General features: G+C 40.9%; 1 protein-coding gene across 1 annotated transcript; it reads left to right on the top strand.

The window, feature by feature from the left end:
• Nucleotides 1-2,268: 2,268 nt before the first annotated feature.
• LOC131936145 (poly(3-hydroxybutyrate) depolymerase-like) lies at nt 2,269-11,600 on the top strand. The gene is made up of 10 exons (XM_059293053.1): nt 2,269-2,419; nt 3,656-3,778; nt 5,121-5,300; nt 5,763-5,857; nt 6,118-6,231; nt 6,553-6,585; nt 8,382-8,481; nt 9,863-9,905; nt 10,170-10,321; nt 11,440-11,600. The coding sequence occupies exons 1-10, from the start codon at nt 2,350-2,352 to the stop codon at nt 11,499-11,501; spliced, it is 972 nt and encodes a 323-aa protein (XP_059149036.1). The 5' UTR covers nt 2,269-2,349; the 3' UTR covers nt 11,502-11,600.
• Nucleotides 11,601-12,661: the final 1,061 nt, after the last annotated feature.

Raw genomic sequence — 12,661 nt, 5'->3', positions numbered from 1 at the left:
GATGCAACGATTAGAATCGATTACGATTACGATTATGATAGAACCGAATACGATTACGAATACGAAGGGGATATATAGGAAGGCGACGGCTGAGCTCGCTGTGTCTCTCTCTCGCTCTCTCTCGATCAGTCAGTCAGTGTGGCAGTATCAAGTTGGTTATTGAACGGGTTAGCCGTATTGTGTTAAGAAGGACGATAGACATGTGCATTCAGTTATGTGAAGACTAGTGAGGACTGTTGGGGGTCAGTTGATTCAGACTATTATTGTGAAGCATTCCTTTTGATTCATTATATTATTGTGAAGCATTTCTTTGATTCATGTAATAAAAGGATCAATAGCGAACCTGCATCTTCGAGTATCTATACTGTGGTCGATGTTGTGTAGAATGAGTGGTTAGACTCGGTAACATTTGGCGTTGTCGAGCAGAACTCGTTAACATTTGGCACTACAGGCAAATAGTCTCGTTACATATATATATATATATATATATATATATATATATATATATATATATATATATATATATATATATATATATATATATATATATATATATATATATATATATATATATATATATATATATATATATATATTATATATATATATATATATATATATATATATATATATATATATATATATATATATATATATATATATATATATATATATACACTCATGTTTGTTGTTGATGAGTGGTGTTTTAAATATGTGCACGTTTTTAATCTATTAAATTAAATAAAAATAATATACTTGGGTTACATGATGTCAATTTGTTTTACAAGGACAGTTGTTGTGGAGTAGATTTATGGACCGTGATACGTCCTAATTCGTAGCAGTCACGGGCAGCGTTCATGTGAGTGCGCTCATTGGGGTGTGTGTCGGGGGAGTGTAAGTAATAGGGGTGTGTGTGGGGGGGGGGGGAGTGTACGTAAATGGGGGTGTGTGTGGGGAGTGCGCGTACGAGGGGTGTGTGTAGGAGGGTGCACGTACGAGGGTGTGTAGGGGGAGTGCACGTACGAGGGGTGTGTGTAGGGGAGTGTACGTACGAGGGGTGTGTGTGGGGGGAGTGCACGTACGAGGGGTGTGTGTAGGGGGGTTGTACGTGCGATGGGTGTGTGTAGGGGGAATGCACGTACGAGGGGTGTGTGTAGGGGGAATGCACGTACGAGGGGTGTGTGTGGGGGGAGTACACGTACGAGAGGGGTGAGTAGGGGGAGTACATGTACGAGGGGTGTGTGTAGGGGGAATGCACGTACGAGGGGTGTGTGTAGGGGGAGTGCACGTACGAGGGGGGGGGGGGTGTAGGGGGAGTGGACGTACGACTGGTGTGTAGGGGGAGTGCACGTACGAGGGGTGTGTAGGGGGAGTGCACGTAAGATGGGTGTGTAGGGGGAATGCACGTACGAGGGGTGTGTAGGGGGGAGTGAACGTACGAGGGGCGTGTAGGGGGGAGTGAACGTACGAGGGGTGTGTAGGGGGAGTGCACGTACGAGGGGTGTGTAGGGGGAGTGCACGTACGAGGGGTGTGTAGGGGGAGTGCACGTACGAGGGGTGTGTAGGGGGAGTGCACGTACGAGGGGTGTGTAGGGGAGTGCACGTACGAGGGGGTGTGTAGGGGGAGTGCACGTACGAGGAGTGTGTAGGGGGAGTGCACGTACGAGGGGTGTGTGTAGGTGGTGTGCACGTACGAGGGGTGTGTGTAGGGGGAGTGCATGTACGAGGGGGGATGTGTAGGGTGAGTGCACGTACGAGGGGTGTGTAGGGGGAGTGCACGTACGAGGGGTGTGTAGGGGGAGTGCACGTACGAGGGGGGTGTGTAGTGGAGTGCACGTACGAGGGGTGTGTGTAGGGGGAGTGCACGTACGAGGGGTGTGTGTAGGGGGAGTGCACGTACGAGGGGTGTATAGGGGTTGAACAAACAGCTCTGTTTACCTTGTCATGGGTCTCTACGCCTCTGTTCCCGTTAAAACTCTTATCAAAATCTGACTACATTTTTTTCAAGGATGTCGTGTCTTTGTTGGCGTTTTTTTTACAATATTTTTTTCCCAAAGGTGAATACAAAAGATGGTAAACACAATCAAGGTGAAATCATTAGAGACAATTAAATTTTGTTCCATTAATAAAATGTGATAGTTTATATTTTATTTTTTATATATTCGATTTAATGTATAAAAAAATAATTTTGACTCGTTTTATATAGATTTTTGTAACTCAGTTATTATTCAAGTTTGGTGAGTGGATCCGACTCTGGGTGTGGCAGAGATAAGGACAGAAGATAAACTGCAGCGTGCTGAAGACGTCCACATTTACTGTTGGTTTGCTGCGGTGCCATCTTGTCAGAAAATGTTCTCTAGAATTGTCCTACTGGTCCTACTCGGGTCGCTGTCCTCGGTCTATGGCGCTGCCAGTTTACGTGAGTAATCTCGCAGATAACTTACCCTAACCTTGTGGTGTGGAGGTGATTGGGGTTAGGGGTTAGAGAGGTCGTTGGGATGTGGGTTCATTATAATGTGGGGACTAACCATATGGTGAGTGGGAGGGTTAAAGTAATGGATTATAGATAGTTTAAGTTAGTGGTAAGGTTTAGTTTGTTTCTTTATGTCGTTTAAATGGGTTAGGGTTATATTTTAGCAAGTGTAGGTATATGATTAGGATGAGGTACTGTCTCTTTTTTTTTCTTTTTAAAGAGTTTGTGTAAATATTAATTTTTGTTGTGGGTTAGGTGCCCCATGCTGTGTTTAAGGGTAGAGCAAGAGTTCATGGAAAAGCTTGACATTTATCGTCCTTGAAGCTTTCTGTTATGAAAAAAGACAACTCAATAAATACTATTTAGATTAAGACGCCAGTGTTACTTCCCCTACATTGATTTGTCAGAAAATTATCCTGCATTTTTTAATTTTATTTCTAAAACAAACGTTTGAAGTGATGCAGTTACCAGTGTATGAGATACACAGTTTATTAAAAACAAGCACACATTCTCCTTGCTATAAATATATCGCATTCATTTATTTTAAAATGTCTATGATAATATCAAAATTATAATATCTAAACAAATCTTTTCATAAGGATAACTCAGTCTTGATAAATCTAATTTTAAAATGCTTACAAACCTAACCTAACCTAACCTAACCTAACCTAACCTAACCTAACCTAATCTAACCTAACCTAACCTAACCTAACCTAAACTAACCTAACCTAACCTAACCCAACCTAACCTAACCTAACCTAACCCAACCCAACCCAACCCAACCTAACCCAACCCAACCCAACCCAACCCAACCTAACCTAACCTAACCCAACCCAACCCAACCCAACCCAACCCAACCCAACCTAACCTAACCCAACCCAACCCAACCTAACCTAACCTAACCTAACCTAACCTAACCTAACCTAACCTAACCCAACCCAACCCAACCTAACCTAACCCAACCCAACCCAACCCAACCTAACCTAACCTAACCTAAGCCAACCACACCCAACCCAACCCAACCCAACCCAACCTAACCTAACCTAACCTAACCTAACCCAACCACACCCAAACTAACCCAACCCAACCCAACCTAACCCAACCCAACCTAACCTAACCTAACCTAACCCAACCTAACCCAACCTAACCTAACCTAACCTAACCTAACTATTTGACCCCCAGCGACCTTGAAGGTAGACAAAAGTGCCATCTCCGTGTCTGGAATCTCGTCCGGTGCCGTCATGGCTGTCCAGTTTCACGTGGCGTTTTCCTCAGAGATCATGGGAGCCGGCGTCATAGCTGGAGGTGAGTCGTAAGTCACGTGAGGGGGGTGGACGAAACACAAGAGGACAGAGTTACATTAGGGGTTTGGTTTGCACTTTTGTGTAATGTTCTATCATAAATTTTGTTTGCCATTTGTGTAATGTTCTATCATAAATTTTGTTTGCCATTTGTACAATGCAAATCGTGTAATGTTCTATTAGAAATTTTGTTTGCCAATGGTAAAATTTTCCTCTATGAATAGTGTGTATGAATCGTGCAATATTCTATTCTAAGTTGTTTTTGTTTCCGAATCGTGCAATGTACTGTTATATTTTTTTTTTAGGAATCGTACAATGTTCCACTATTTACTTAAGATATTTTAACCCTGTATCCACCAGCACCGTTCGTGCAATGCTCCACTAGGTGCTTAAGATATTTTAACCCTGTATCCGCCACCACCGTTCGTACAACGCTGTACTCGGTACTTAAGATATTTTAACCCTCTATCCACCAGCACCGTTCGTACAACGCTCCACTAGGTGCTTAAGATATTTTAACCCTCTATCCACCAGCACCGTTCGTACAACGCTCCACTAGGTGCCTAAGATATTTTAACCCTGTATCAACCAGCACCGTTCTTGCAACGCTCCACCCGATACCTAAGATATTTTAACCCTGTATCCGCCACCACCGTTCGTACAACGCTCCACTATGTGCTTAAGATATTTTAACCCTGTATCCGCCACCACCGTTCGTACAACGCTCCACTCGGTACTAAAGATATTTTAACCCTGTATCTACCAGCACCGTTCGTACAACGTTCCACTAGGTGCTTAAGATATTTTAACCCTGTATCTACCAGCACCGTTCGTACAACGCTCCACTAGGTGCCTAAGATATTTTAACCCTGTATCTACCAGCACCGTTCGTACAACGCTCCACTAGGTGCTTAAGATATTTTAACCCTGTATCTACCAGCACCGTTCGTACAACGCTCCACTAGGTGCTTAAGATATTTTAACCCTGTATCTACCAGCACCGTTTGTGCAACGCTCCACTAGGTGCTTAAGATATTTTAACCCTCTATCCGCCAGCATCGTTCGTACAACGCTCCACTCGGTACTTAAGATATTTTAACCCTCTATCCGCCAGCATCGTTCGTACAACGCTCCACTCGGTACTTAAGATATTTTAACCCTCTATCCGCCAGCATCGTTCGTACAACGCTCCACTCGGTACTTAAGATATTTTAACCCTGTATCTACCAGCACCGTTCGTACAACGCTCCACTAGGTGCTTAAGATATTTTAACCCTGTATCCACCAGCACCGTTCGTACAACGCCCCACTAGGTACCTAAGATATTTTAACCCTGTATCCACCAGCACCGTTCCTGTGTCAGCCTCAGGCCGCCTGTATGACCACGCCCAGCCTCCTCTCGGCCGTGGAGTTCCATGGCCTGACCGCCTCAGCCAGAATGTTCCTCAACATCGACTCCACGTTTAACATGGCTAAGGACAAGATCTGGATCTTCGCTGGTACCCATGACAACGTCGTCAAACCAGGTAGGTCACGTGATGCCATGGTCAAGGTCAGTGGTTACATGACTTGGTAGTCAGGACAGCTAGGTCACATGACATAGCGGTAAGGTCATGTAGGTCACATGACATGGTATTTATGGCATATAGGTCACATGACACCACGGTCAGACCATGTAGGTCACATGACTTGGCAGTCAGGACAGCTAGGTCACATGACATAGCGGTAAGGTCATGTAGGTCACATGACATGGTATTCATGGCATATTGGTCACATGACATCGTAGTCATGGCATTTAGGTCACATGACACCACGGTCAGACCATGTAGGTCACATGATTGGGTAAAAAATAGCACATGTGACCTGCGGATCATATCGGCCACGCTAGTGAAACACATCTCCTACAGTTTTGTTTGATTACCCCCACCAATTAAAATGTCTGTTTTAATTACGCTAACGTAACTACAACGACACGCCACTCTTCTCAGCTGCCGGCGCTCTGGTTCGAGATTATTACAGCCTCTATGTGGACAGCCAGTCTCAAATCCGATTGGTAAACAATATCAATGCAGCACATGGCCAGGTAAATCGTACAATTTTTTAGCCAAATTTTAAGAATCCACTTATTAAATTTTATTTGACCCTTAAATAGACAGTTTACTATGTGCCTAAATTGCTTACTGTCTACTGAATGGACTACACACGGTTCGGCACAACTCTAGGTGTCAAATTGTGATTGCTGGAGCCAGCAAAGTTGTGAGCGAGTCATCGTGTATCGAGTGGATCTTAATTGTAAACATTTTCACATTTCGCTATTTCACAGCTATATTTCACATTTCACAGCCTACCAACAACTATGGCGGAAGCTGCGGCGACCTTCACCTTGACAACTACATGAACAACTGCGGCTACAGCGCGGCCTACAACCTCCTCAACTTCATCTACGGCAACCTAAGGGTGAGGTCCGTGGTTCAAAACCTTACCGCACGGAAGCGGTCAACTAATCAGTTTAAGTATCCGAGGCTGCCGGTGATCGATTGAATTTAAATTAAAACGAAGTTTTCTAATATGTCATAATTATTTCATTCAATTTCTAATTTAAAATGAATTTAGAATAATTAGAAATAATTAAAAACGTCTTTTATAAAATATGTCATATATATATATATATATATATATATATATATATATATATATATATATATATATATATATATATATATATATATATATATATATATATATATTATGTTTTGCACGTTTTTCTTTATATTCCAGGAACCCAGTGCTAGCTATGTGGCTACCGGTGACGTAAGTGTCCATCACATATCTCATTAAATAACGTAACAGGCGGGTTAAATCGGAGTGAAGGGGACATTTTAGAGTCAATTGTTCGATGATAGCTTGTCATGGATTAGGAAATAGAAAAAGACATTAAGGAATAAACATTGAGGATTAGTTCCGTTTACTACACACGATTTTCTTTAGAGCATCAAATAGTTAATTCATTTCTTCCCTAGCCCTTGTTTTTAAACAATTCAAATTCATCCTCTCAGCTCCAACTATTTAACCAACTTTTCCCCTCAGCTCCAACTATTTGATCAACTTTTCCCCTCAGCTCCAACTATTTGACCAACTTTTCCCCTCGGTTCCAACTATCTGACCAACTTCCTCCCACAGCTTCAACTATTTGACCAACTTTTCCCCACAGCTCCAACTATTTGACCAACTTTTCCCCTCAGCTCCTACTATTTTACCAACTTTTCCCCTCGGTTCCAACTATCTGACCAACTTCCTCCCACAGCTTCAACTATTTGACCAACTTTTCCCCTCAGCTCCAACTATTTGACCAACTTTTCCCCACAGCTCCAACTATTTGACCAACTTTCTCTCTCAGCTCCAACTATTTGACCAACTTTTCCCCTCAGCTCCAACTATTTGACCAACTTTTTCCCACAGCTCCAACTATTTGACCAACTTTTTCCCACAGCTCCAACTATTTGACCAACTTTTCCCCTCAGCTCCAACTATTTGACCAACTTTTCCCCACAGCTCCAACTATCTGACCAACTTTCTCTCTCAGCTCCAACTATTTGACCAACTTTTCCCCTCAGCTCCAACTATTTGACCAACTTTTTCCCACAGCTCCAACTATTTGACCAACTTTTTCCCACAGCTCCAACTATTTGACCAACTTTTCCCCTCAGCTCCAACTATTTGACCAACTTTTCCCCTCGGTTCCAACTATCTGACCAACTTCCTCCCACAGCTTCAACTATTTGACCAACTTTTCCCCACAGCTCCAACTATTTGACCAACTTTTCCCCTCAGCTCCAACTATTTGACCAACTTTTCCCCTCGGTTCCAACTATCTGACCAACTTCCTCCCACAGCTTCAACTATTTGACCAACTTTTCCCCTCAGCTCCAACTATTTGACCAACTTTTCCCCACAGCTCCAACTATTTGACCAACTTTCTCTCTCAGCTCCAACTATTTGACCAACTTTTCCCCTCAGCTCCATCTATTTGACCAACTTTTCCCCTCAGCTCCAACTATTTGACCAACTTTTCCCCTCAGCTCCAACTATTTGACCAACTTTTTCCCACAGCTCCAACTATTTGACCAACTTTTCCCCACAGCTCCAACTATTTGACCAACTTTTTCCCGCAGCTCCAACTATTTGACCAACTTTTCCCCTCAGCTCCAACTATTTGACCAACTTTTCCCCACAGCTCCAACTATTTGACCAACTTTCTCTCTCAGCTCAAACTATTTGACCAACTTTCTCTCTCAGCTCCAACTATTTGACCAACTTTCTCCCACAGCTTCAACTATTTGACCAACTTTCTCCCACAGCTCCAACTATTTGACCAACTTTCTCCCACAGCTCCAACTATTTGACCAATTTTCTCCCTTCAGCTTCAACTATTTGACCAACTTTTCCCCTCAGCTCCATCTATTTGACCAACTTTTCCCCACAGCTCCAACTATTTGACCAACTTTTCCCCTCAGCTCCATCTATTTAACCAACTTTTCCCCACAGCTCCAACTATTTGACCAACTTTTCCCCTCAGCTCCAACTATTTGACCAACTTTCTCCCACAGCTTCAACTATTTGACCAAAGTGCCTTCACCACCTATAGTGCTCACATGGACACTGTGGGCTACGTCTATGTACCCACTGGCTGTAAGGACAGAACTAAAGGTAGGTGGTGACACAATGTAAGGATAGAACTAAAGGTAGGTGGTGACACAATGTAAATACAAAACTAAAGGTCGGTGGTGACACAATGTAAAGACGAAACTAAAGGTAGGTGGTGACACAATGTATGTATAAAACTAAAGGTAGGTGGTGACACAATGTAAGGACAAAACTATAGGTAGGTGGTGATACAATGTAAAGACAAAACTAAAGGTAGGCGGTGACACAATGTAAAGACAAAACTAAATGTAGGTGGTGGCACAATGTAAGGACAAAACTAAAGGTAGGTAGTGACACAATGTAAGGACAAAACTATAGGTAGGTGGTGACACAATGTAAGGACAAAACTATAGGTAGGTGGTGATACAATGTAAATACAAAACTAAATGTAGGTGGTGGCACAATGTAAGGACAAAACTAAAGGTAGGTAGTGACACAATGTAAGGACAAAACTATAGGTAGGTGGTGACACAATGTAAAGACAAAACTAAAGGTAGGTGGTGACACAATGTAAATACAAAACTAAAGGTAGGTGGTGACACAATGTAAAGACAGAACTAAATGTAAGTGGTGACACAATGTAAATACAAAACTAAAGGTAGGTGGTGACACAATGTAAAGACAGAACTAAATGTAAGTGGTGACACAATGTAAATACAAAACTAAAGGTAGGTGGTGACACAATGTAAAGACAGAACTAAATGTAAGTGGTGACACAATGTAAATACAAAACTAAAGGTAGGTGGTGACACAATGTAAAGACAGAACTAAATGTAAGTGGTGACACAATGTAAATACAAAACTAAAGGTAGATGGTGACACAATGTAAATACAAAACTAAATGTAAGTGGTGACACAATGTAAATACAAAACTAAAGGTAGGTGGTGACACAATGTAAATACAAAACTAAAGGTAGGTGGTGATACAATGTAAGGACAAAACTATAGGTAGGTGGTTACACAATGTAAAGACAGAACTAAATGTAAGTGGTGACACAATGTAAACACAAAACTAAAGGTAGGTGGTGACACAATGTAAATACAAAACTAAAGGTAGGTGGTGACACAATGTAAAGACAGACTAAATGTAGGTGGTGACACAATGTAAAGACAGAACTAAATGTAGATGGTGACACAATGTAAATACAAAACTAAAGGTAGGTGGTGACACAATGTAAATACAAAACTAAAGGTAGGTGGTGATACAATGTAAGGACAAAACTATAGGTAGGTGGTTACACAATATAAATACAAAACTAAAGGTGTTGACACAAAGTATGGTCACAAACAAGGGTAGGTGGGCGATAGGTTCTAATTATTGTTATTGCGCCTCTAGTTTTAGCTTTTTTTTTTTTGGTCATTAATTCCCCATCTACATCCACAGCATGCAAGCTTCACATAGCATTCCATGGTTGCCAGATGGGCAGGTATGAGCCAAACTTAATTTTCTAGGAGCCAAACTTAATTTCCATTTCTATACATGTTGTTTTTATCTGTAAAAACATGATCGAGCTACTTCTGTAGCATAAACAACTAGAACTCTATGCTGTAGTACTTCTGTAGTAAATCAATACATAGTTGTACTGTCATGCTAGACCTCTGTACTAAAGTAACACACTCATGTAATGCAGTACAAGACCACTCATCCCGTGTTACATTGAAACTTTAACAAAAATTTTGTGTTACTTCAGAGAACGTATCGGTGACGTCTACGCCCGACACTCCGGTTACAACGAGGTGGGGGAGATGAATGACATCATCATCCTGTACCCCCAGGTCGTCGTGTCTGCCCTCAACCCCATGGGATGCTGGGATTGGTTCGCCTACACGGGCATTTATTACGGTGAGTTGGGCATACACTGGGGCATTTATTATGGTGAGTTGCGCATACGCTGGGGCATTTATTACGGTGAGTTGGGCATACGCTGGGGCATTTATTAAGGTGAGATGGGCATACGCTGGGGCATTTATTACGGTGAGTTAGGCATACGCTGGGGCATTTTTTACGGTGAGTTAGGCATACGCTGGGGCATTTATTACGGTGAGTTGGGCATATGCTGGGGCATTTATCTCTCTCAGTCTATACCAGTGGCTCAAAACCTTTTCGGAGGCACTGAACCCCACCTGTTTCATATGCGCATTTACCGAACCCTTCTTAAGGGTTTTATCGTGAATCATAGGAGTCGGGTGTCTGTCTTGACCTCCGCCGAACCCCTGAGACTGACGCACCGAACCCATGGGACTGACTCGCCGAACCCAAGGGATCCGATCGAAGCCAGGTTGAGAACCACTGGTCTACTAAAACATGCGTCTACTAGCGTAAATACCAATAATGAAAACGCATTGAAAGCTTTAATCATATAAGAAGGGGAGGGGGGGGATTTTTAAATGTCGTCGTTCTTACTTAATCGCTCGTTTACAATTTTGTTTTTGTATTAAAGTCTTGCAGAAGCGTAACGAGGGGGGGGGGAGGTACATATGTCCCCGGGCGCCGAACCTTAGGGGGCGCCAAAATGGGTTGTAAAAACAAATTAAAATGTCATTTTAGCTGCATTTTTTGCATTATAAATAGTTTTGAGGGGGTTTGATGCAAATCGAAAGTTCGAAGGGGGTAAAAATCAAAAGTTTGAGGGGGGGTGCAAATTAAAAATTTGTTCCCGAGGGGGCGCAACGCCTCTGAAGTCTTGTCATATATTCCTTTATTAAGTCTTGTAATATATTCGTTTATTTAAAGTCTTGTCATATTTTCGTTTATTAAAGTCTTGTCATATATTCGTGTATTAAAGTCTTGTCATATATTCGTTTAGTATAGTCTTGTCATATATTCGTGTATTATAGTCTTGTCATATATTCGTGTATTAAAGTCTTGTCATATATTCGTGTATTAAAGTCTTGTCATATATTCGTGTATTAAAGTCTTGTATTTTCGTGTATTAAAGTCTTTTCATATTTTCGTTTCAGCTTTCCATTCAGGCCCACAGATGAGGTCCGTCCATGACATGATGACCCATATTTCAGGGTGACCAGTCACGTGATCAGGGTTCAAGTTACATGAGTCATCATATGTTCACCAGCGTATTTATTGGAAACAAAATAAAACTAAAATGTATATATGCCAACTATCACCACCGTCCTTGTCATTATGTTGTGTATCTGGCGTAGTTATTGAGGTTTGTTGGTAAATTTACCTTCATGCTGGTACAAACCCTAGCCCTAAATCTAACGCTCATCTCTACACCCTAATCCTGATTTTAGCCGAACCCTCAGCTCTAAAGGAGTGACAAAAAAAAATTTGATTATTAGATCATGCAGTACCCAGCCGGGATTTCAAAGCGAACCTTGACTACATTATTAGATCATGCAGTACCCAGCCGGATTTTTATGAGAACCTTGACTACATTATTAGATCATGCAGTGCCCAGCCGGATTTTTATGAGAACCTTGACTACTTTCCTGGAATTGTGTCCCAACTTATACGGGAGCTCGCTGTGTAATATATGGAACAATCGATTACTTCTGTTTATATATATATATATATATATATATATATATATATATATATATATATATATATATATATATATATATATATATATATATATATATATATATATATATATATATATATCTATATATATATATATATGCCTATATATATATATATATGCTATATATATATATATAGTATATATATAGTATAATATATATATAGTATATATATATATAATATTATATACACTCAAAGTTTCGTTCTAATACTCCCGAGTACTGTCATTTAACTATATGTATGAAAACAGAGTGTTTTAAAGTGACTCGAAACTGACCTATAGTGACCGCGACCTGATATAAAGTATAGATTTTTCTAAAGACGCTTTGAATTTGATCGACCACTTGCAAATGCGACAAAATGTTGATATTTGTTAAGTGATAGCTTAAAAAAAATAGAAAAATAGCAGGTTCTCAGAAACGTCATTCTAATGGGTTAATAATTTTAAAAATCTACTCCTCTATTTTTATTATTAAAGGGACGTACCAGCGTCAGGAATTTAAACTTTTAATTTCCCACGCTCTATGACTAAACGCAAAAATTAGAGAAAACATTTGGATAAAAGAAAAGTTCCTTTGAAATAGATACTAAAGGGTTTTCGAATAGGTGTTAAAATAAGTAACATTTAATTATTTG

Source organism: Physella acuta, unplaced genomic scaffold (assembly GCF_028476545.2).
Source record: "Physella acuta isolate Inbredline_101_S28 unplaced genomic scaffold, ASM2847654v3 ptg000169l, whole genome shotgun sequence".
Taxonomy (NCBI): domain Eukaryota; kingdom Metazoa; phylum Mollusca; class Gastropoda; family Physidae; genus Physella; species Physella acuta.
This window is presented reverse-complemented; position numbering and strand designations above follow the sequence as displayed.

Bases quoted from the DNA above. Each gene is read 5' to 3' on its own strand.
- LOC131936145 (XM_059293053.1), top strand. From the start codon at position 2,350: ATGTTCTCTAGAATTGTCCTACTGGTCCTACTCGGGTCGCTGTCCTCG. The intron at 6,232-6,552 runs GTGAGGTCCGTG...TTTATATTCCAG, and splicing joins TCATCTACGGCAACCTAAGG to GAACCCAGTGCTAGCTATGT. The intron at 6,586-8,381 runs GTAAGTGTCCAT...TTTCTCCCACAG, and splicing joins GCTATGTGGCTACCGGTGAC to CTTCAACTATTTGACCAAAG.